Here is a 25509-nt window from a genome sequence, read left to right on the forward strand (position 1 = left end):
TAAGATGGCACTAGATTCTCTGTTGTTCTGTGTCGACCTAAAAATGAAAAGTGAAAGCTCAGTGTGATGCATATACCCAACTGTAAAATGTGTAAATGTCTGAAGCATTTTCCCTGCAGCTGTCAAGATTAAATAGTCAATTCAGCAAAACAGCTTGTTAAGGAAAGAGGCAAAACAACACAGCTTAAAAGAAAACGTACTTGTAATAGGGTAAGAAAAAGAGATGCTTTTTTATAAAAACCTGTTTATTAGTGGATACAGACTGCAACTGAAACCTTTTCAGTGTTGCCAATTAATAAACCTTTCCTGTTGTTATGAATACACTGTTTCAGTATCTATAGTGGACACACTCCAACTGCCATTACATTAGTTAAAATATCAAACAACGTGGGGTTTATTTAAAAGAAAGTTGGTATAAGCACAACTTATTAAGCCTAAACTTGAAAGGAGTACTGACATTATGCATCCATTAACAATCACTGCAACAAAACAGCAAAAAATCAAAGCATTTTATTTAAGTAACATAAGTGCAGCATTTGAGTAAAGCTGCTAATTGGTTTGATATTTAAAACATTCATACATTTTAATTGTGGCCACTGCATATTAAGAGCGTATACACTGCTTGAATTCCCTAATGTCCTTTAGTGGATGAAGAGATGAAAATAGATTTAAACTAAATCAGAGAATGATAGGAGAGACTGCAGATACTCACTCATACTCCTCTGGACACATGCTTACAGATGCAACGGGGCTGCCAAACATACAGAGTGAGAAAATATCATAGATATCAACAAGAAAACCTCATGAAAGCTGATCACACATGGGCATTACTTGACCTTATAAACTTCTAAAAATAAACTGCCTTAAAACACACTTTTCACACTTACTGTATACATTACTTCAGTTTGTCCACCAAAAAACAGTGCTTATGCATCAGAACAAATCAAATCAACAAAGCTTTTAACTTTCACTCAGAGCTTTCACTCTGTTTAGATCATTGTTAAAAAATGTAATTAAAAAAAATATATGTATTGGTTTTTTTTCATAGTTTAACATTAAGCATCTGGGTCTAGGACAATAAAATTTAATATTGCAAACCATAAAAATAAGCAAATAAGAACTAAAAGTACAAAAAAGCCACAAGCAGACACTCATATAATGAATCCGGACACATAATAAAGACACTCAACACAAAACTACTATTATCTGTGCTCTGACATTACAACAGCCAGCGAGAACAGCTGGTTTATTTCAATATTAACGACTGCCGAGAACATGATAAATGTCCTGTCTCTTCATTTCCCCCTCGATCTCACTAAACAGACACCTGATTGCTTTTGTAATTAAATTCACATCCACGAGAGGGAAGCAACATTTGCGTGTCGATGTTCAAGTGGCAGCTTTGGAATTTCATGAATGAATGGCCTCTTATCTGTTCCAGCTTTCGAATGACACATGAATAGACCTTTAGTAATTAATGAACTCCTCAGCAAAACAAAATCAGAGAAGCATGTTTCCCATGAGGCTGAGCAATGATGGGAAGTCATTGCTACAATAGAGAAATGGCACCCTGTAGTGTAAATCTAGGACGTATAATATTGTTTATTCTTGCGCTTTTTAGACAAGAATTAGAGAGGAAAGATGATATATTCTTGAATATATGCACTGGACAAACTCACGTCTCTAAATGCTCTTCCTCAAGGATGGTCTGCACGGGCAGGTAGCCGAGCCGAGGGTGTTTGGTGAAGTACTTCTTTGAGCGGAACTTGTTTTTCAGCACCTTGGTGAAGTCTCGCACATCTTCTCCTGAGGTGGTCTGTAACAGAGAGGCTGTAGGGAAATGTTCTGTTGTGCATGAAGAATTACAGTGACAGAGACAGGAGTGTTTAGGCATTTAGGCTTAGAAAATTCTGGAAAAAAAAATCTAAAATATGAATGCACTTATACACACAAAATAAAGTAGATATATAAAATATCTAATATTGTATTTTAGGGCTGTCAATCGATTCAAATATTTAATCATGATTAATTGCATGATCGTCAACTTCACAATTTAATATTAAGTACTATTGACCACCACCTATCTCACAAATGGACCATTGACTCTCTATCTACAATCTCAATTAGGAGTTTCAATGGTCCACTTGAGAGATAGGTGGTGGTAATGCACTTATAGGTCTGCGATCCGCCATAAAGCAAGTGAAGAAGAAGACGCCTCGCGCCTGCCGCTGAGAACATGCATAAGATGACAGTTTACACATTGCATGAATCAGAAATAAAAAACGATATAAATACTGTTCAGTTTCTTGTCTTTACGCATCCTCACGAGCCGCTGGGTTTAATTTGGTTTTGTTTGTGTTTTTGTTTTATTGTATGTTTTAACTGTGATTCCCATCCACTTCCATTATAAGACTGATAGACTGCAATGGTTTGTGTTAAAAATCCTGGTATGTGTTCTACTGAAGAAACAAAGTCACCTACCTATCTTGGATGCCCTGGGGGTAAGCAGATAAACATATACAAATTTAAATTTTTGGGTGAACTATCCCTTTAATACAGGAAAATGAAAGAAAGAAAACCACTCACTGCTCTTGACTGAATTACTCTGTAGTTATGATAAAATAAGGCGACTAAAATATTTTAATGCAGTTAACACACTGACCCCACACCCAGACCTGTATATCATCTTACATTTCATACTGTTGACAAATATGATGAAGGTCAACAACTCATGCACTGAATGCAGTTATGCCCTAAAATTCAAGATATTGGTGCGAAAATGCCATTGTATGTGTTTTTGTCTCCTATTTATATCATACAATAAGCGATATCACATGTGCAGCAAGAGCAGCTGTTACACAAGTGCTGATTTTGTCCCGAATATCAAAAGTTTAAGTGTGATTTTATAAAAAAAAGTTCAATAAATATAAAGGTTAATGTGTTATATTTTAAACACAATATTATGTGTTTTGCTAGATGTTGTAAAGAATATATTACCTTTAAAGCCATAGCAGAATTGTTGTGCATCTTCAAGCAACACAGCAGTGTTTAGTTTCTGATTTAATCGCGTTTAGAACGAATCAAGTGAATCAATGATTCAAAGGCCCATTCATAAAGAGAGCCGTTTACTTCATTCCTGAATCCTGAATGAATCAACCGTTGAACATTTACCGCCACCTGCTGGCAGATTTAGTTTCTTATTAAAAGTATAATTTCTTTTAAAAAAATATATAATAATAATAATAATAATAATAAAAAAAGGGAAAGTTCAGCCAAAGAATTTTAATTCTGTCATCATTTACTCACCCTTCACATTACAAACATGTATTTTGTAGAACATAAAAGAAGGTATTTTGAAGGCTGTTGGTAACAAAGCTGTTTTGCCTGATGACTTTCATTTTACAAACAAAAAATCCTGAGATGTTTCTCAGAGTTTCTCTTCTTTGGTGTTCCATAGTTTATGTTAGGCCATTGTAGCCTTAATGTTTACGTGTAATAAATCTGATGTTGAATCAAATAATTAAAATAATAATTTCTAAAACTAAAATTTGCAATGTCTAATTGATAGATTTAAAAAATCTTTTGTGGGTATTTTCACAGTCAAATTTATTTTGTGATTAATTAATCGAAAAATCATGTTATTAGTTAGATCAAAATTTTAAATAGACTGACAGCCCTAATATAAATATAATTTATATTATAAAATATAATAAATTATATAATATTTAGAAATAATCATGAAATAAATTTTTACAAAATATTTTAGGGTGGCACAACACCCACATTATTGCCACCCTAATTTCTGAACCATTTTTTACAATGAACCATTTGAAAACAACAAAACACAAGCGTCTTCCAGATGCTCACAGGGGTGCAGTACTCCACCATTGGATATCTGAGATGATGGCCCTTGGAAATCCTTCCCGAGAAGAAACACATCTGACACACATTGTAGTTGAAGTGCTTCAGACTACGATACCTTAGAGATAAACAGATGCTTAACACACTAGCAGCTATGAATTTTGCAACACTGAGCAGAACTGAATCAACACTGAACTAAACTGAGCTGAACAATGACACTGTTGTTTTCTGTAGAGCTTCTTATAACTTAAATTTAATTAGTTTAAGAATTTTGCAACCTTAATATTTTTTTTCGGTTTATTACTGTAAAGTTTCTCGAAAACGATCTATAAAGTGCTATATAAATAAATATGACTTGACTTTTATGACACTGTCCACACAAATAATATACATTGATGAACCATTACTTAATTATTTTATCAAATGCACAAAAAACCTTGTTGTCCATTCTGACAAGATACTGATATTTTTAGTGTTACTATTATAATTATAGTGTGTTTTATTGTATCATTTTAAATTTCAACACTTTTTATAAATATTTAATTGTAATGTTTATTGCAAGAGAGTAATGAAATCACAAATATCAGGGTTTTTACACAATAATAAAGAATATATATATATATATATATATATATATATATATATATATATATATATATAGCGTAATTAATAATATATTATTATAATTTATTATAATATTTATTATATTTATTAATAATAATATGTGAACTTGGCCCACAAAACTAAGCTTTCCATTGATGTATGGTTTGTTATGATACGGCAATATTTGGTCAAGATACAACTATTTGAAAATCTGGAATCTGAGGGAGCAAAAAAAAATCTAAATATAGAGAAAATTACCTTTGAATATGTCCAAATGAATTCCTAGCAATGCTTATTACTATTCAAAAATTAAGTTTTGATATATTAACAGTCATTTCACAAAAATTCACAAAATATCTTCACGGAACATGATCTTTACTTAATAACCTAATGATTTTTGTCATAAAAGAAAAATTTAAACTTTTGACCCATACAGGGTTTTTTTTTTTTTTGGCTATTGCTACAAATATACCACAGCGACTTAAGACTGGTTTTGTGCTCCAAGGTCACATATTATATATTATTAATAAATGTTATTAATAGCTAATAAAAGTATAAGTATAATAAAGTATATAAAAAACAGTTACAACCCGAATTCCGGAAAAGTTGGGACGTTTTTTAAATTTTAATAAAATGAAAACTAAAAGACTTTCAAATCACATGAGCCAATATTTTATTCACAATAGAACATAGATAACATAGCAAATGTTTAAACTGAGAAAGTTTACAATTTTATGCACAAAATGAGCTCATTTCAATTTTGATTTCTGCTTCAGGTCTCAAAATAGTTGGGACGGGGCATGTTTACCATGGTGTAGCATCTCCTTTTCTTTTCAAAACAGTTTGAAGATGTCTGTGCATTGAGGCTATGAGTTGCTGGAGTTTTGCTGTTGGAATTTGGTCCCATTCTTGCCTTATATAGATTTCCAGCTGCTGAAGAGTTCGTGGTCGTCTTTGACGTATTTTTCGTTTAATGATGCGCCAAATGTTCTCTATAGGTGAAAGATCTGGACTGCAGGCAGGCCAGGTTAGCACCCGGACTCTTCTACGACGAAGCCATGCTGTTGTTATAGCTGCAGTATGTGGTTTTGCATTGTCCTGCTGAAATAAACAAGGCCTTCCCTGAAATAGACGTTGTTTGGAGGGAAGCATATGTTGCTCTAAAACCTTTATATACCTTTCAGCATTCACAGAGCCTTCCAAAACATGCAAGCTGCCCATACCGTATGCACTTATGCACCCCCATACCATCAGAGATGCTGGCTTTTGAACTGAACACTGATAACATGCTGGAAGGTCTCCCTCCTCTTTAGCCCGGAGGACACGGCGTCCGTGATTTCCAACAAGAATGTCAAATTTGGACTCGTCTGACCATAAAACACTATTCCACTTTGAAATAGTCCATTTTAAATGAGCCTTGGCCCACAGGACACGACGGCGCTTCTGGACCATGTTCACATATGGCTTCCTTTTTGCATGATAGAGCTTTAGTTGGCATCTGCTGATGGCACGGCGGATTGTGTTTACCGACAGTGGTTTCTGAAAGTATTCCTGGGCCCATTTAGTAATGTCATTGACACAATCATGCCGATGAGTGATGCAGTGTCGTCTGAGAGCCCGAAGACCACGGGCATCCAATAAAGGTCTCCGGCCTTGTCCCTTACGCACAGAGATTTCTCCAGTTTCTCTGAATCTTTTGATGATGTTATGCACTGTAGATGATGAGATTTGCAAAGCCTTTGCAATTTGACGTTGAGGAAGATTGTTTTTAAAGTTTTCCACAATTTTTTTACGCAGTCTTTCACAGATTGGAGAGCCTCTGCCCATCTTTACTTCTGAGAGACTCTGCTTCTCTAAGACAAAGCTTTTATAGCTAATCATGTTACAGACCTGATATCAATTAACTTAATTAATCACTAGATGTTCTCCCAGCTGAATCTTTTCAAAACTGCTTGCTTTTTTAGCCATTTGTTGCCCCCGTGCCAACTTTTTTGAGACCTGTAGCAGGCATTAAATTTTAAATGAGCTAATTAAGTGGATAAAAGTGTAAAATTTCTCAGTTTAAACATTTGCTACGTTATCTATGTTCTATTGTGAATAAAATATTGGCTCATGTGATTTGAAAGTCTTTTAGTTTTCATTTTATTAAAATTTAAAAAACGTCCCAACTTTTCCGGAATTCGGGTTGTAAATATATATATAATAAATAATTAAAAGTGCAACATTGTTATTATTATTTACATTTTTATTATAATTTATTTTATTTATTTTAATTGTATATTTTATTGTATAAATTTATTGTAATAATAATAATAATATAGGCTAATGTTATGCACCTCCTCTGCTGAAAAAAATAACATTTGAAGAGTTTCTGTTCTCTATATGACAATGTCATAACTGTCCACCCTAAAACAAATTTCACCATAACTCCCTTTGTCTACCTGAAGCCCACCATGGGACACTCTTTACAGATGTTACATTTGGCCTGATGTTTGGAAGTTTCTGCAGCGGTGACTCTATGAAGTACAGGCAACCAGACCATCGACTGCGGCTCCAAATGCATCCAGTCCACAAACTGCTGCAGCTCAATGACATCAGCACGGCCCACCTGAACACCAGACGACAGACAAACCCCTCAATCATAACCACAATGCACTGCAAGACGCTCTATAATGGAGCCGTCTGAGTCTAAAAGCACTCAGATGGTCTCTTTATCATTTCAGAAGCATATTCAACTACAACCCAAAAACTATAATATCCTATCACAATCTTATTAGCCTGAGGGGAAGGAATCCATTAGTAATTTTGAAGTGAAGCAAATGAGGCCAATTGTGATCATTTGCGTCTCCCCCATGACTTTAAAACTGCTACAACTATTATGAATCAATTACAGCAGGCCAGTTAAGGCAGGACTATCAAGAGTCTTTCATTACATGCAACATTAAATGAAAAGAGCTCCACTGTGACCCAAGTAAAACAGAGAAGTATTGGAGGCTCCGTCCAGGATGGCTTTCAGGAGAGCTGAAGGGATTTATAAATACTCCATTACACCAGCGGATGTGGTCCACATCATAAAGCACTCCATCATGTGATATTATGGGAATGTGTGTGCACAAATCGAGTGGATTTCATTTAAATACCTCTCGGTGGCTTGTGCGTCAGCTGTCGAATCGAGTGCAAAGCATCTGAAAGTGGCGATGTAAATCCACTCTTATAACTGAGCTCATCATTTATTTGTATGTCAAAACTCAGTAAAGTGTAATGATGAGCCCCTATCACCAAATAAACAAGTCTGAGCATCCACTCAGCAGTCCCCATTTTAGGAATATATCATGTCTCGCACACCTGAATTATGTTTCATAGAATCACGTTCATTGATTTTCATGTCAGAATTATTTTTGTTAAACATTGTCAACTTGTACACATACTTTTTTTGTACTGAAAATATTTGTGTAGATCATTTGGCCTTGGAAGAAGTTTGTCCTAGGATCTGACTTTTCAAGTGCACACTTTGGTGTTACATTGATTACTATACAACTATCTGAAATAAAGGTGAAATAAAATGAAATATATAGACAAAAAAACTAAATAAACAAATTTGAGATCTTGTTTAGGCACTAAAATAACTGGACATATATCAAAACTACAACTAAACTAAACTAAAACTGAAATAAAACTAAATTAAACTTAAACAATAATACAAAAAAGTTAAATATAATACAGAAATAAAATTTCTGGTGGATGAGGAGATACCCCCTGACAATGTAAAGCGCTTTGCGTGCCTAAAAAAGCACTATATAAATGTAATGAATTATTATTATGAATTATTATTATTCTCAGGAGAATAGGTCTTGTTTTGACCTGATAGAAAGATATGAAGAGAGGTCTCTCATGATCTTGTTTTATAGTGTTAACTCACATTCTGAAAGCAGCTCCGGACACTGGGCTCCATGTTACTCCCTCCGAACGCTGCGGCCTCCCCGAGCTGGTGTGGGATCTGGATGCTGTTGTGTAGCAGTAACGCCAGCTGTCTCTGGTTACAGACGCCTGTAGCGCCAGCCACCTGAGCAAACAGATCTGTGGAGGACAGCAGGAGCATGATGAGACCAGGAGGGTGAGCGGCTAAGATTTTAGACTTAAGATCCAATTTATAAATGTCCTTGTAGGACCTACAGCAAGGACAGTGTTGCATTCAATTCTCAGTAGCTCTGAGACACTGAGATCAAAGTGAAATTGTGCACAGACATTAAAGTGAGAGAAAGAAGTTAGTGTTTCACAACAGGACTCAATTCATTTATAAATTGAAAGCAGGATAGAATATTTTATGCCACTTATTTTCAATATCAAAGTACTTGCATTTGTACTTATCCTTTAGAGGTCCTTTTGAAAGAGAAAACAAGCCGATCTTCATGGACAACACTTGAACTTTTCCACTTCTGTCGCTATTTAAAAAATAAAGACAGCAAAAGGCTAATTCAATCAATTCAATTCAATCTTTTAAATGTTGTTCAAACAAAATCGGGATGTTAGTTGTAGCAACAATACACTGAATTCATGCACAGCCTTCTGGCTACACTTACATTTATACACCACCCAAATTACTTATTATATTTTAATAACATAATATCTTGGGGAAAGACACTGGTTATGTCTTTACTAGGATGTCAACTTGTCCTCTTGGCAAAAATAGAAAATTGACTGCAAATTAACATAAAAGCATTACATCAAATATGTATGAGAGCAACCATTGCAAGAGGATTGTCTGCAATAGTTTCGAGGTCATGAGACACACTTTTTAGTGGCATTACTTATTCAGATTTAAAATTTCATAAATGCCAATATTAGATAAATATTAAACCAAGAGTAAAGCTTTTTTTCAGAACAGAACTGACACGAAAAGTGTAATCTTTTTTTATGATTAAGCTGGCAAATAAATGCCTTCATATATTTGTTACTTAATAAATGGCAAATATTTTTTTTATTGGATGCATTTATACATTTTTAAGTTTGACTTAAAGGAATAGTCCACCCAAAAAATTTAATTTACTCGCCCTTAGGCCATCTATGATGTAAATGAGTTTGTTTCTTCATAAAAACAGATTTGGAGAGATTTAGCATTTCATCACTTGCACATCAAAGGATGCTCTGCAGTGAATGGGTGCCATCAGAATGAGAGTCCAACCAACCGATAAAAACATCGAAATAATCCACAAGTAATGTACGTTCCTCACAAACTGTATGTGCTTTAATAAACAAAGCAATCAAACCATTGCTTCCAAATAAAATGGATAGAGTCATCTATCTTTAATATTGCTTTCTCCACTGAAAAAGTCATCTAGTATGAATCAGGAGAGAAACATGCAGAGATCAAGCACACTTTATAAGCAAAAACAGTCCAAAACTGTTCTAAACAAATGTTTCAGTTGACTTTTTCACTGGAGGAAGCATTGTTATGGATTATGGAATCATATTTTGGCCAGAAGCAATGGTTTAAAGCTGTTTAAACTCAGCACCCATAAGTGTCTAAATAAAAGCCACTGTTTTAAAGTTAAAACCCATACAGACCTGTCGTAAACCTTTAGAAGCCAGTTGAGGCACAGATCCACACACAAAGGCACATTAACCAGATCCGGATGCACCTGCTGAAGTTCATGGTAGATTGTGCAGAGACAGTTTATGATGCCTGGAATCTCCAGTAGCTGTCCATTATGCGTGAGTTTGTGTTGATCAAAGACACCCTGGGCGATGCTGAGCTCCAAAAGGTCCACTGAAACAGACAGACAGATTTCATCTCCACTCATTTCAGTCTCCACAATGAATTTCATTCAGCGCATTTTGATGAAAGTCACCGGAGCGTAACTCATCCGTTGGCGTGTAATGAAAATTCCCTACTGAAAAGGCAGAAAAAAATTATATTTCTTATCAGCATTCATCAGATTTGCAACCAATTATACATTTCAACAACTAGCCTTTCACAACATCACCCACGTTCAAAGACATGAAGCAGAAAGCAGCTGCTGTCTGTTACCAAAAACACCATCCGGCTAACCTGACTGAAGGCTATTTCTGCACAGCTTGAACTGTACTAATGTTGTCAGCGGGTGGCCTGCCGGCTCTAATGCTCTCAAAACTCTTACTAAAGATCAAAGGCTCAAAGTTAGTGCACCATAAACGTCCTGACAAAATTAGCAGATAGAGCTCGAGATTGCTTGGTTAAAATTGCCTTTGTCTTCTGCAGTAATCCGTTTACTTCCAAAAGTCATTTCGAGTGAGAAGTGATGAGGGGTTTTTCACATTGATGGTAATTTGCAATGCAATGATAAATGTCCAAAAGCATATGGTATTTGCTACAAAATCCCCCACAGAAGATCCATGGAACTGTTTTTTATTAGGAAAGCATATCAGACTTAAATGATAAGTTATCACTCACAGCAGAGGGCTTTCTGTAGCCGGCGGCTCTTCATCGCCGTGCGGTAAGCAGAGAAACGCACATGGCTCAGATCAGCTGCACAATGAGGGTAAAACATAAAGACTGGATGTGAATATTATCAAGAAGAAAAGTCCTAGTTCTCAAGTTCAAATAAAGAGCAAAATGTAAGAAAGCATGTATACTGAACATGTTTAGTGAACTACGTGGACAGAAAGACTTCACAGTGATTGACAGGAGCAAGAACAAACCCATTGACTGAAATAGCTGTGTCATCTTTGGATGATCCCATGAGGTGGTCTGCTGCTCATGACTGAAAGATAATTCATATTAATTAACTTCAATTCACTACCATGGAAAATGTATTTTGGTATCTGGTGAGTATAAGAATATAATTGAGTTTCTCACAATTATTCATATTTTTATTGTACAAACTCAATACTTTTATTCTGTGAGGATGCAAAAAGATTTCCATTTCAAATAAATAAATGCTATTCTTTTGAACTTTTCATTCATTTAACAATAATAATAAAAATTCATTTTAAGCAGAACATCTGTTTTCATCATTTATAATAAGAAGAAATGTTTCTTGAGCAGCAAATTAGCATATTAGAATGGTTTCTGAAGGGAATGATTATAATACATTTTAGTAAGGGTGACTGCAACTAGATTAAAATTTGTTGAACAACTTCATTCTGATGCAAAACTGAACACATGGGAAATCATAGCAGAGATGATCATGTATGAAACAACTCACTTGATATAATAAGGGACACCGTTATGAAAAACAGCTCTTTGCCAAGGGAACTGAACGGAAGCTGGTTGGGAGACAGAAGGTTTCAAAGTCATGACATTTGAATCACTTTCACGCAGAATGGTTTTTATTATACAGGGGAAAACGTATTTAAGACAAACTGGGTTTTCTCTGCTTTTCTGAACAATGATTTTTCATGACTTCTTCAGCTGTTTCTGGTAGCCCGAATGAAGATTTTTAAGAAAAAATTAAACAGAGAGCAATTTCTAGCCAGCTGGTGAATATCCTAGAGTTGAGTAAAACTGAAAAAAAAAGTGCATTACCATTCAAAAGCTTGGGGTTGAAGATTTTAGATTATTTTTTGAAACTCTGTTATGCTGCATTTATTTGAACAAAAACCGAAATACAATAAAAGAGTAACATTATGAAATATCAATACGATTTAAAATAACTTTTTCTATTGTATTGTAAATTATTTCTGTGATGCAAAGCTGTATTTTCAGCATCATTACTTCAGTCTTCAGTGTCACACGATCCTTCAGAAATCACTCTGCTCAAGAAATATTATTATACTATCAATATTTTTATCAGGATACATTTTTTTTCAGGGTTCTTTCATGAGAACAAAGTTTAAAAGAACAGCATTTATTTGAAAATCTTTTCAAATCTTTTGTAACATTATAAATATCTTTACTGTCACTTTTAATCAATTAAATGCATTCTTGCTGGAAAAGTGTTAATTTCTTTACAAAGTCAAGTCTAACTGACCCCAAAATTTTGAACGGTAGTATACACCCATTCACTACAGAAATTACTTTTCAAGTACTTTTAGTCTTCCAGGCCTAAAAAAAAAAAAAATCACCATTTTAAAATTAAAAAGGTTTTCCATGACAATGCGAGTACTGACAAATGTTTAAAAATGTTTACCCAACTTACCAGACAAGAGGTCATGGGAGAAATGTCTCTTATCTGTCTGAGAGCATTGCAAGTGCTGGTGATTACCCACAATCCCCTGATAAGAATTGAAAAAGAAAAATATTCTCAAACAATCAAGATCGAAGGATTATGACTATACCAAATGGCAAGATAAAAAGTTATGCCTAACATCTTACTGTGCTATCAGACCATAATGCGCTGATCGAAACAGACATAATGGTAGCTAAGATCAGAGGGAAATTACAGTGCTTTAAACTATGAGATGACTAAGCAGTGGGCAGTCTGGAGAAAAATCAAGACATCGTTCTGAGAATATGAGAAAGAAGTCTCTGGTACTTCACTCCTGAAATGACCAGACACTCATTATCCAACACGTCTGTCTTCAAGAGTCTGTGGAGACACATCTCTGCCAAAATATAATGAGTGCCCTTTTCATCCTGTGTGATAGACAGTGCCACATCCCAAAAGCACAAATGGTGCAACTCATTCAGTTATACTTCAATTATAACTATTACACGAAATCCCAAAATGCACACTTGGGGTGAAAAATGTTGTTGTTCGAGCTCCAAAAATGAGTTAGTAGAAGCCTGACTTTGGTTTGATGAGGGGTGTTTGTGAAACAAGGCCCAAGAGTGTCATTGGGCAGTAGCAGCTTAATTATCTATGCTCTCCAGCTGCCCAGATCGATACCGAGGGTCAATATTTCTGCCCACAGGATCCTCAAAACAACATGACAGTCACACACTCGTCAACGCTGTGGGATAAATTAGAAATCAGAAACAGACTGGACTCTGTGTGGTTTGAGTGATCCTAAAGCATGATTCAAAATAATCGATTCTTTAAGGTCAACGCTGGGGTTTGAATGCACCTATGAGCATTTTAGAGTGGGATACCAATGGGCTCTAATGATCTGTTGCACAAATTGGCATCTTTATAGCTATTATGTGGGCTAGTACGAAATATTCTAATTAATAAATAATCTGACATTTTGACCTTTAGTTCACCCAAAAATAAAAAGGCCATCCAAGATGTAGATATGTGTAGATATGCAAGTGATGTTTTGCTAAATTTCTTTAAATCTGTTCAGATGAAGAAACAAACACATATACATCTTTGGATGGCCTGAGGGTGATTAAATTATAACTTTTATTTACATTTATTTGCACTTAGCATGACCATGGATACATAAAGCTTGGGACGGTTCAATCAAACAGATGCATTTGTACAGTCAAACCTGAGTCTGATATTTCACTGGATCTGCCGTATTCTATTCTAGGCTAAAATTACAAAGAAGCTGTCATATTTGATCATCACATGAGACATGATGAATGAGCTGCCTGTGTGGAGGCCAAACTGGAATAAACTGAAGAATAGAGAGTGAACACACTGACATCTGAAGTACTAGAGTAAACTGTCCCTCTTCTCTCAAAAACACCGGTAGACTCTTAATAATAATCTTGAATATAGTTATCGTATACATAAATGTTGAACAGTATAGCATGTCATTATAAAACAAACACTAGCAGAGTTTATAATAAAAAGGTTCCTAAAAACAAAACAAAAAAAGACACAAATTCTAGTTTATACTGAAAGGTGATCATTTTAAGCTTTAAATGAATCAGGAATTAAAACATTTTGAAGAACAATTCTGAAACATAAAATCGAAAAAAAAAAAAAATTACTAATTCTGCATCAATAAGAAAGAAAATTAATTTTGGTAGCATTTTAAAAAATGTCCTATTTGTTTAAAATTAGTTACAGAAAAGTTAGAAAATTTTGTGTCCTCTGTGCCACAAGGATGTGCTGTTTTTATGTTGTTGTTGATTTTGTTGTTGATTTATTAGACAGTAAAAAATAAATGCATAACATGAAGTCATCACAGTGACATTATACATTAATCAGAACTGTCGAGGATAACACAAGAAAGTTAAAAACTTATTTCCATTGTGGTCCTCGTTGTAGTCTGATAAAGATGGTCAGGCAAGCTACAGATGACTAAGGTACCTTGTACATTCAATCACATCCAAAAAATAAAAATAAAATAAACAAATACATACACTTCAATAATAAATATTCCTTAAGATCACATAAAAAAATTAATCTAATTAGCATTTAGCAACCATTCACCACATGCTCTATTAAAACAATGATCTGACTGGCTTAACTTAATCTCAGCTGGGAGTTTGTTCCATTCCATTGCTGCAGTGTACAAGAAGGTGTTTTGCCCAGAACAGCTCTTAAATCTACAAGGAACTATGTCTGTGGCACTACCTCTAGTTGAATAGCTATGAGAGTTCCTAATAAGCTTAAAATAATCTTTAAAATACTTTGGCTCATTCCTATACAAAATCTTTCGTGTCAATCTCAGTTTCAACTGTCTCACCCTGTATTTACGTGTATTTAACTTTGATTTAAACTAAAACAGCACATCCTTGTGGCGCGGAGGACACAGAAGAGCATACTCAGCACAGTGATATGGAGTGACACAGAGGAGACTATTGACAAAGGAATTATTGATTAAAGTCGTTATTTTTGTTTTCTTCGCTTTACAAAAAGTGTTCCCATCGCTTCATATAACCCAGATTGCAGGTCTAAAGGCAGTTGGAGCATTCTAATGACGATTTTCATATCTTTTACAGACCTTGACACTGTTATTTACTTGACAGTCTGGGACAGTCTCAAGCCTCCAGGTTTTCATCCAAAATATCTTAAATTCTGTTCAGAAGACGAACGGAGCTTTTACGGGTTTGGAACGACATGGAGGTAAGGGATTAATGTTAATTTTGGGGTGGAGTAACCCTTTAACAAAAAGAATTAACTAACAACAAAAAGTTATTCTAAAACAGTTATTAGTCTTAGTCAACATTAACTAATAATTAAGAATTGTAATGATACAATAGTGGACACGATTAATAAATCCTGTAACAAATTAGTTGCTCATTATTAATTGCTATTAGTTATTGGATTAAGGGGCCTCGTTTTACATCCTTGCTGTGATTTTTAATTTGAACTCACTGTATTTTCCACGCTCTCCAGCACACAGTTGAGCATGTTGTGTTCTTCAGAGTGCAAGCTCTCGTTCTCCATCTCAGCCAGGCCGAGGTCCAGTTGGTTCATGGCTTGTTGCAGGTCCTGAAGTTTCCCCAGAGCCCAGTCAACCTCGTGCTGCCAGCTGGCGGCCTGAGCACTGAACCGCTCCCAGTGCTGCTGGACCTCAATGGCCTGCTCCTGAACCGCTTGAGCCAGCTGGCGAATCTTCACCTCCTGGACTGTCTCTGCTGAAAGTTAAGGACAGCATCACTCATATGTCCTCAAGTGAGATGTTCCACGTCATGTCATTTTAGTTATTATTTAATCCAAAATAGCATCTTTTCTGTGATCTGTGGGTTTCTGCATACTATAGTGACATTTATAGACCACGATGACCATAACGCCCTTTACATTATTACAGTAGATTACAACATCATAACAGTAGACAGTAAGCAACTTCAAGCTATGATTAGTGGAGTAGCTGTTTCAATGTCACACAAACTTTAGCTACCTCTGTCTTATATGCAGCTTTGGAAAGTTCAGTTCTTTACATTTACATTTAGTCATTTAGCGGATGCTTTTATTCAAAGCGACTTATGAGGACAATAGAAGCAATCAAAATCAACAAAAGAGCAATGATAAATAAGTGCTATAACAAGTCTCAGTTAGCTTAATGCTGTACATGTAGTAAGGTTTTATTATTTGTTATTATATAAGAGATAAAAAGAAACCAGATATAATATAAAAAGAATAGATTAAGCTAGTGTTAGAGGCCTTTTTTGCTTTTGTTAATTGTATAAATGAACAGACTGCAAGTCTAAAAGGGACAAGTTTTTTTAAAGAATAGAATTAGAATAGAGAGTGCTAGAGTTAGAGGGTCAAATAAAAATAGAAAGATCTGGGTTTTTAAATTCTTTTTACTAAATCGGTTCGTTTGGACGGTTCTTGTAAATGTACAGATTCCGAAAAGTGGCATTTCGATTCTGTTTTGATGATTTCGTTTTTGTATGCTTTTTTGCATAAATTAGGGACAACTATAATTAGTATATACATTTATATGTTTACATGCATAATTGTAATTGTTTATTCACTTGTTTTATAAACTGAGTAGCTTCAATGTACTAATACTTTTGGCAGTAAAGATTATCTGCTCATATTTATCTGTTCAATTCAGATACATGTAGACTGGGTTTTACAGGACTGAATATTTTAGTAGTAAAGAGTCCTAGTCCTAACCATATTACTGTGGACCAGCACTTACCATGTCTCTTTACTGTGGAATCTAATCTTTCCTCTGCGATCAGCTGCTATAAATCCAGCTCAGATTTAAATCCGTCCCCTTCAGCACTCTCGCACTTTTCACTTTGTGTCCTATAAGGTTTATTGTGTCCACTGAGCCATTACAGAGACACATAAATCAAGCAGCAACGACGCTATAGCCTAAAACTATGACCTCCAGAAATAAAAGGTGTAATAAAAAATTAGTGTTTGAATCCAGGAGACCACAATTTACATCGGAAAGACAATACACATAAAATTTGACACTTGGTGGCGTCTTTAATAGAAACAGACAATTGAGGACAAAACCAGACTGATCGGTTTTTCTCCTACACAGTAATAGGAGTAAATTGTTTTTTGTTAAAGTCCCCATCTTCTCAGATGTTTCTCTTGAGAAAAAGATCCCTGTTAATCACACATCTGAGTTTCAGAAGGATATTAACAATGTCTCAAACTCTGCTGAGATTTGCCAAAACATCAAAGCCTGCAATTAAAGGCATTTCTTATCGAATTCTCCCAAGCCCAAATGATCTGAGCATTGTTATCCATAACATATGCTGATTCTTTTAAGAAACATAACTGAGAATTTCTGTGCCATGAAAGAGAAACCTCCAAAAGATAAAATGTCCCTCTGGATGGACGCAAACTGACAAACGCCGTCTCTCACCCGCAGCCGTCTCTGTATTGCTCAGGACTTCCATCGCTATAGGTTGAACAGCCAGAGACAGACTCATCTGATTCACATCTTGCCTTCGTCCAATCAACTCGCTGTGCCGGGCCTGTTTCAAACAACACATTAAAGATGCAGGGGTGTGACATTTAAACTAAATCACACAGATAAGGCTAGACATTCATTACAGCTCATTCCAGACAATTTAGAGGCGGTAAAATTGGAGATATAATTACTCGAAAAGCAATCAGTAAGCAATGTATAAACCCAAACATTAGCTGAGCGGAAAGTGACAAATCGAGAAACAAAATCACTGAACCAGAAGAAAGACGTTTGTGGTCAACATCAAAAGGAAAACTTTTGCTTAATTCTGTGTGTTTTTTATTGATAAAGCAAGATAATATCATCAACAAATCATGTAAATGTGGAATAAATGAGGTATAATTTACTATAAAATACTGTTTAATTCAGTCACGGTTACATAAAAATACTTTATAATACTGTTTACTGCAACTGATGCAATGTTTCAATGCAGTAAATGACAATGATAAAACAGTGCTGTACATCTAAAGGACATCAATAATTCAGCAGAGCAATAACAAACAATATTCCAGCTTCGGTTTGAGGAACTGTAATCAAAGGGTTTAATTATTTTGCATTGTTATTAAAGTAGACATCTATATTATGAAGGGACTGCAAGATGCCTATTTAAAAAGGCAATAATCTGTGCACAGGAGGAGGTACTGGGTACAAAGAGGAAAATTATATAAGACATTATGTAAAAAAGATATGACGACATCACACAAAATGGACTCTCTTCCTGGTCATTAAAATCAGAGATGCCTGATTAACCTGTGAACATACTACTTTGGCATCCTTTTTGAAGCTAATAAAAATGCTATTTACATTCTTTTAAATTCAAGAAAGACTAGATACACAGATTTTGAAGCCACAAGTAAATGTCATTCCCTCTTCCACACACAGCATGACTGACCGTACAGTAGCCTTGTTTCTGCAGTAAAGTATGTACATCTTCTCCCACCGGCGTCTGGCTTGTCAGCTCCACATCCTTCAGTTTTACCCAGAACCAAAGCTCTTCAAGGATGGCTATGAGTCCTGTCCATTTCTCTGCACCTGCCTCCAAACACTCTCTGAAAGAACATGAGAGTTTGAAGGAAAGTTCAGGACCTTGGAGGTATCCGTTTGTTTATATTGCTGGATATATTGCACAAACCTTCTCGAGGCTATATGAATGTGGTCCACATCTCCGAACTTATCAAGTTCTTGTGCCTTGGTATTCTGGATCTGACTCCCCAGAGCCCTTTTAGAAAGATCAGTCTGGGTATCAACATCTGCCTGAATGTCCTGAGGAGAAATAACAGTATGCAGAAGCTGAAATTGCACCAATTCAAAATAATCTCAATAGACTCTGATTAGGTGATCGTCCCTTTGGTTTATGTGGCCTATAAATAGGACTAAAATGAAGAGAAAATAGCACTGCTGTTAAAAGAAATAGTTCACTCAGAAATTAAAATTAGCTGAAAATTTACTCTCTCTCAGGCCATCCAAGACGTGCACGAGTTTGTTTCTTCATCAGAACTGATTTGGAGTAATTTAGCATCACATCACTTGCTCTCCAACAGCTCCTCAGCAGTGAATGGGTGCCGTCAGAAAACGATAGTTGATAAAAACATCACAGTAATCCATAAGAAATCCACATGAATCTGATGAATAAACCAAATCATCTACATCTTAGATGTCCTCAGTATACGATATTTTCAGCAAATTTTCATTTCTTTAATGAGACTAACACAGCCTCACAAAATCTGGAAAATACATAACTAGGAATCCAAATAAACCAATCAGGATCCAAAGCATATCTGTGGTTGACAGAACACTTAACTACAAAATAAAGCTGCACACACCTCACCTGCCTTCAACGGTCTGCTGTAATTCCTATCTATAAAACTTTCATTTATGGTGGCAGTCTCCTTAAAGCCTCCACAGACATAATGAGTGGTTGGTTTATATCAGAAAAAATATAGCTCTCTCGTTTAGGGCCGCAGTGATGATATATAGCCAGAGAAAGACATCAAACAGAGACATAACAAACAGTCTGCTTATTATTGCGCTGGAATCCATTAATATCGTTATCTATTCTGCTAAAATGTGGAGCTGGAAAAGATGAAGGAAAATGATATTTGCCATCATTATTACTGCTATAATCAGGGCTAAAATGGTGGGTAGAAGTGGGGGGATTGATCCCCTTGTTAAAAAAAATGATAAAAAGCATCCACTCTGTAAAACTACCATCCCCTTTAGAACAATAATGCTGTGTATTATGTAGCCTAAAATTTATCATGCAAATTAAATATCAATATTCTTTAAGTATAATAATTGGTTCACTAAATAACAGCTATTGGCCAATCAGAGCTCATATTAACAAACTGTGCGTGAGCTCATGCATGTTTTCGTCATTTTTCATGCAAAAATGGTTCAAGCTCAACTACTGCTGTTCTTTGAAAAGACGACAACATAATGAGGTATTATATTTTCTTGATTAGAGTTTAAAGACATTCCCCTGCCTGCACTATGTGTGTGAGGATGATACTGAGCCAATAATTCAACAACCATACATAAAAACAGTCAACATGGACTCAGCAATTTTGAAAGAATCGTTTGAATCAGTGATTCATTTATTAAAACAGACACTTGCCGCCACCTACTGGCAGTTTAGTGTCATATTTATTTATCCATGAGTAGCCTAAACCAGCGAAATAACACACTCAGCATTTTTTTTATTATAGTTATCAGCAAAAATCCCCCACATAATATTAAATAAGGGGGATTGTTTATGTCATTTGGCACACAGACACACAGATTGTGTGTGTGCGCGCGTACATGTGCGTGTGTGCATTGGTTTAACATACATTGTGAAGACCAAGTGTCCCCCCCCAAAAAAACCCTTAAAACTTTTGACATTGTGGGGCCATTTCAGGCTCCACAAGGAAAGCAGCTCATAAACTTTTGTTGTTGTTGTTGTTTTTGTTGTTAAATAAAAATGTGTTTAAAAATTAAACATATTTTGTAAGCATTTGTAATCACAGGACACCATCCACCTTGACATTTTTTTACAATTCGACTGCTGGCTATAACGATACCTTACCAAAAAGTAGTATACTTCAAGTTTATTTTATAGTAAAGTTCCAGCATATTTTTAAGTATACTTTATGTAGCAAGTATACAAATATCAGTGTTCTAGTAGTATACTTGTAAGTATACTGTTTCAATACTCTTTGGGACTAAATTGGCCCACTTTCTAGTATATAAACGTATACTTTTAAGCATAACAGTAGCAAACTTTGAGTACACAACTAGTTTAACTTTATGTTCGTAGTTTGTACTGCAATTATACTAAAAGTTAACTTATATGTATACTAATAGTTTACTAATTATATACTTTGTACACTTTGAAGTATAGTCTCAGTAAACCACTAGTTTAGTAGTTTTATACTTCAAGTATAGTCATAAGTTTTCTTTAAGTGAACTTTACAACATACTTATACTACTATGTCCCTATTTAGGTTTTAATGTGTAACTATTTTGTTGACATTGTTAACTGTCATTTTAAGTATATTTCTGAGTAGTACATAAAGCCCCAACCTTTTCATATATGTATTCACCAAGTTATTTAAAGGCCTACGACATATCAAATGACGGATTTGAGCAAACTGACATGAACCTCCGCTTCGATCGTCCTGTTTGCGCTAGGATCACAACAATCAACTCTTCCTGGTGTTAGGACGATAAACCAAACAACTCTGTTACATATTTGAAGTGGAATAATGCTGAATAAGTGAATAAGCTGATAATGTATTACCCTCAATCCAATTATTTTATTATAACTCAATGCAACTGTAGTAAAAACACGAAGAAATTCAAAAAGACTCTCAGTTAGCGGTTATGGGTCACTTCAACAACTGAACTGTCAGTGCATCATTACTGCTCATACTTTCCGTTCAACCAAGAGCAAATATGCTTCAAAACATGAAAATCCATAACATAATATCCAGAGCTTATAAATTGTATTCATTCTTGTTAGTGAGATTCACAGACCAGTAATTTCCTGCAGATCATCAAGTTCATCATTTTTCAATTTTATTCCAAATGGAGACAAATACTCTCATGGGTTCAAACCCCACTCCTGGTAAATTTGCACAAATCTTCAATTAAAAAAAGGTACTGCTCTCTGTAAAGAATGCTCAGTTGCTCAGCGCTGACTTATCAATGTTGTTCAGATGAGCCAAACATGTACTGTATATTTTTTCACTGATGCACCAATTTGTACATAACTGATAAGATTTCAGAAAGTAAGCGTTCAAAATTATCTTCATAGGTTTCCTGCTGAAATTTGAAATTCATTAATGCCTTGTGCAGAAAAAAAAGCTATGCAAAATATTGCACTTTGTTCTTTTTATATTTTAATGTTTGAATTGCAGTCCATTGTCTGCTATTTTTCTTAGATGTATCGTTTAACGCAAGCAGCAGCTTTATAAATCATAAATGTAATATTCTTAAATAAAAGGTTAGGAACAAACCTACTTTTTTTTTGTCCCATAACAAATCTCTGAAAAGACTCCAGAAACTTAGCTTAGAACATATTTCAGATAAGCAGTGAAAGTGTATTTGCTTTTAGTCTGGAAATTCGGAGACTGGCATATTGTTTTAAGACTTTAATAAGTTCATAAATGTCTATGTGCCAATATTCTTCACCGGAATGCAATACATTGCTGTGAAAAAATACTGATATCAGCCATAAACTGTGACCAGGATGGCAGTGGTTCAGGCATTGGGTCCAATGGACAAATGTGACCCTGGACAACAAAACCACTCATAAGTGTCAATTTTTTGCGATAGGACAATATTTGGCTGAGATACAACTAATTGAAAATCTAAAAATGGAGAAAATTGCCTTTAAAGTTGTCCAAATGAAGTTCTTAGCCTTGCATATTGTCCAAATTCATATAATATATTTAAGGTAGGAAATTTACAAAATATCTTCATGGAACATGATCTTTACTTAATAGCCTAATGATTTTTGGCATAAAAGAAAATCAATAATTTTGACCCATACAATGATTTTTTGGCTATTGCTACAAATATACCCCAGTGATTTAAGACTGGTTTTGTCTTCCAGAGTCACAGATGTCCTCAATGGGTTTGAACCCCACTCCTGTTAGAGACCTGTAGTTTTAAAGAGATTACATGAAAGTTTGAGATGCAAATTTCTGTATAATTCATTAAATACCTGTTAGAGAATAAATAACTGTGGCTTTCTGGACAAGATTTCTTTAAAAGGTCAGTCAATCATAAAAGTTACGGCTGCTTTGTTTCACTATAGACCCCAGTTTAGCCACAGATTAATCATGCATCCCAATGCAATACCATTGAATGTTAAATCTTGGTGAATGCACTTTTCATTTTCAAACACTGAGAAGCTGTGAGCCCAAACACACACACAATCATAAACAGATCAGAATAAAATGCACCTTCGTAGTATAAACAAAGTAATTAAATACAAACGCTCTTTTACCTTGCACAGTTTCTGATAACGTGGTGACGTAACGGACATTCTTTGAATGTGTTGTAGAAAAAGCATCACTTTCTGCAGTGAAGATCTCACCATAGCCATTATCTTCAGACTACTGGGCTTGTTTAAGATTCTCATCCTAAAGGATTGCCACTCCTGAGGTTTGCACAGTTAGCACATCATCTTGGCTTTGAAAGTGAATCCAACTATTCCTACAGCATGTCCAACAACTTAAGAGGCCACTTGCAAGTGTGAAGAAGAGAAAACACGTCTCCAAAAGCAGCAAACAAAGCAAACACAAAGATCCGACTCAAGAGATGTCCTGTCTTCAGGCTTGTACTTTACAGTGATCTTCAAAGGTATACTGAACAATGAATAGAGGACCATGGAAATTGAAAGTTTTACTATGGTGCAAAAGCTTGTTTCCTTGTCAGCAAAAACTCCCTGTCTGCAAGAGATGATGCTGAGCGAGAGAACGAGAGTCTGAGTGAGTGGCAGAGAGAGAGAGAGAGAGAAAGAGAGAGCGATTTGGGGAGAACACACAGCATGCATAGACCAAGACTGTATTATACAGTGAGGACTTATACAATGACAATGCTATTTTTTCATTACAAAATGTATTAAATAAAAAAAATAGTGATTTCAGATTATATTAGTATTTGGTTTGTCATATATTACTTGCTCTACTGACAGCAGCACTAGAGCTGACAATGATAAAACTTGAATCCAATATGATTTGAGTTTGAGATGTTCTGAAGAACCATTTACCGCCTTTAGAAAACAATCACATGATCATTGTCAAAAATGTCTGAAAAAATGAATTAAGAACACTATTTGATTTTTAACAGTATATCAGTCAACTTGCTTACATAAAATATTGGTTAATATCGGTTGGCAAAACATAATGCAATGCAATACAATGATCACTGAGCTGAACAAATAAACATTCCTCAAAAGCCTGATCAATTATATTTGATGCTCATATTTGAATTTTTTTTTTTTTTAAACCTAAGGTACTTCAGTCAAGTAATTGATAATCTTGAAATATTACTAACAATATAAAAGTTATTCTTACATTTACTTTCCAAATATTTTTAAGAATGATAAAGCTCTTTCCTTGTAAAAAGAAGTAAAAATTATAAACTACCAATCAGACGACATGAGGCATGTAGTGATTGTAAACGCTTTTTTAGCAAAGTTTTGATGATATTAGAGAAATGTGTGAGTCAATGTGTACAGTATAATATATGATACAGATTTAGGATTCTCGCGTGATTAAACTCCTAATCTTTAATTTTAATACATTAATGGTAGTTTGGGGGTAAATGTGGTATGAAAAATTAGCTCTTAATTACCTGATAAATCAGCAACACATTAAGGTGACTAATAAATTGATAGGAACCTTAAGGGTTTAACCCTATACAGCTTATATTCCTGTTCAATATCATTTGTATTCACAACCGCATTTCATTTGCAGTGTAATTTTTCTGTTATACATGTTTTTCCCCCTTAGAAAACCACAGAAAAAGAATGAAAAACATGACTCCAAATTCTGCCATCACAATACATCACTAATAAAAAGGATGATTATTGTGAAAAGTTCCCTGTTGTAAAAAAAAAAAAAAAAAAAAAAAAATAGCAGTCGTTGGGTATGTTGTGAAGCATGGCTGCTGGTTTGAACTTGTTTAAGCTGGTCATGTGTTGGTCCTAAGATGATCCTGAACAACTACTCCTGGTAGCTCCTCTTCAGAACCATCTTAGGACCAACACATGACCAGCTTAAACCAGTTAAGAACCCGCAGCCATGCTTCAAAACATACCTAACCATATGCTGCTTTTTGTTTTCGTTTTTAAAAAGGGGTGTGCAGTGGATGGATGAAGTTCTGTTCTGTGGCCAGGGTGGCCAAGAGGTTGGATTTAGGATCCAATTGCTACAATTTAACTAGATAATAACAAATTTCAATAGAACACTCAGAACGTGTTTTATTATGAAAAGCAATTAGAGCATGTTTGTTTATATACCAACCGTTAGTTAATTCACGTCTTATACCAAATATCCTTTATTCCGTTGTTTATAATGTGTAGTCCAGTTTTTTTATCTTCATGTAATAAGTGTATTTGAGACAAAAAATTAAATGCTGACATCTAGTGGTGTGCCATTGCAACACTTTTCCACTATTATGATTCACTCAAACCTGATAGGAAAATGTGACTTGAAATAGAGTAGCCTACTCTAAAACAGTGTAAATAATATTTACATTTTTATCATTTTCCCATTGCATTTGGTAACTTGCTCATAATATAGAAAGACAATATAAATGCATTCATAAATGTCAGTGCATTTGTGTCATTGGCCTCTC

The 25509-nt window shown here is 35.0% G+C and overlaps 1 protein-coding gene across 1 annotated transcript; it reads right to left on the minus strand.

The window, feature by feature from the left end:
* Positions 1–1675: 1675 nt before the first annotated feature.
* Positions 1676–23565, minus strand: LOC132112420 (utrophin-like). Its single transcript, XM_059519886.1, has 15 exons — positions 23153–23565; positions 18794–18924; positions 18554–18710; positions 17557–17668; positions 15597–15856; positions 12582–12657; positions 11649–11709; positions 11143–11204; positions 10895–10969; positions 10030–10231; positions 8821–8906; positions 8384–8541; positions 6906–7072; positions 3868–3979; positions 1676–1816 (listed from the first exon to the last, which is right to left on the minus strand). Exons 1-15 carry the CDS (start codon positions 23285–23287, stop codon positions 1676–1678), a joined length of 1935 nt encoding a protein of 644 aa, XP_059375869.1. The 5' UTR covers positions 23288–23565.
* Positions 23566–25509: the final 1944 nt, after the last annotated feature.

Source organism: Carassius carassius, chromosome 32 (genome assembly GCF_963082965.1).
Source record: "Carassius carassius chromosome 32, fCarCar2.1, whole genome shotgun sequence".
Lineage (NCBI taxonomy): Eukaryota > Metazoa > Chordata > Actinopteri > Cypriniformes > Cyprinidae > Carassius > Carassius carassius.

What these genes read in the sequence shown, in the direction of transcription:
- LOC132112420 (XM_059519886.1), bottom strand. Translation starts at nt 23,287, where the DNA reads ATGAGAATCTTAAACAAGCCCAGTAGTCTGAAGATAATGGCTATGGTG. An exon ending in AGAAACAAGGCTACTGTACG is followed by an intron (nt 17,669 to 18,553) that starts GTCAGTCATGCT and finishes TGTTTGAAACAG; the next exon opens with GCCCGGCACAGCGAGTTGAT. An exon ending in TGGTGGAGTACTGCACCCCT is followed by an intron (nt 1,817 to 3,867) that starts GTGAGCATCTGG and finishes TCTCTGTTACAG; the next exon opens with ACCACCTCAGGAGAAGATGT.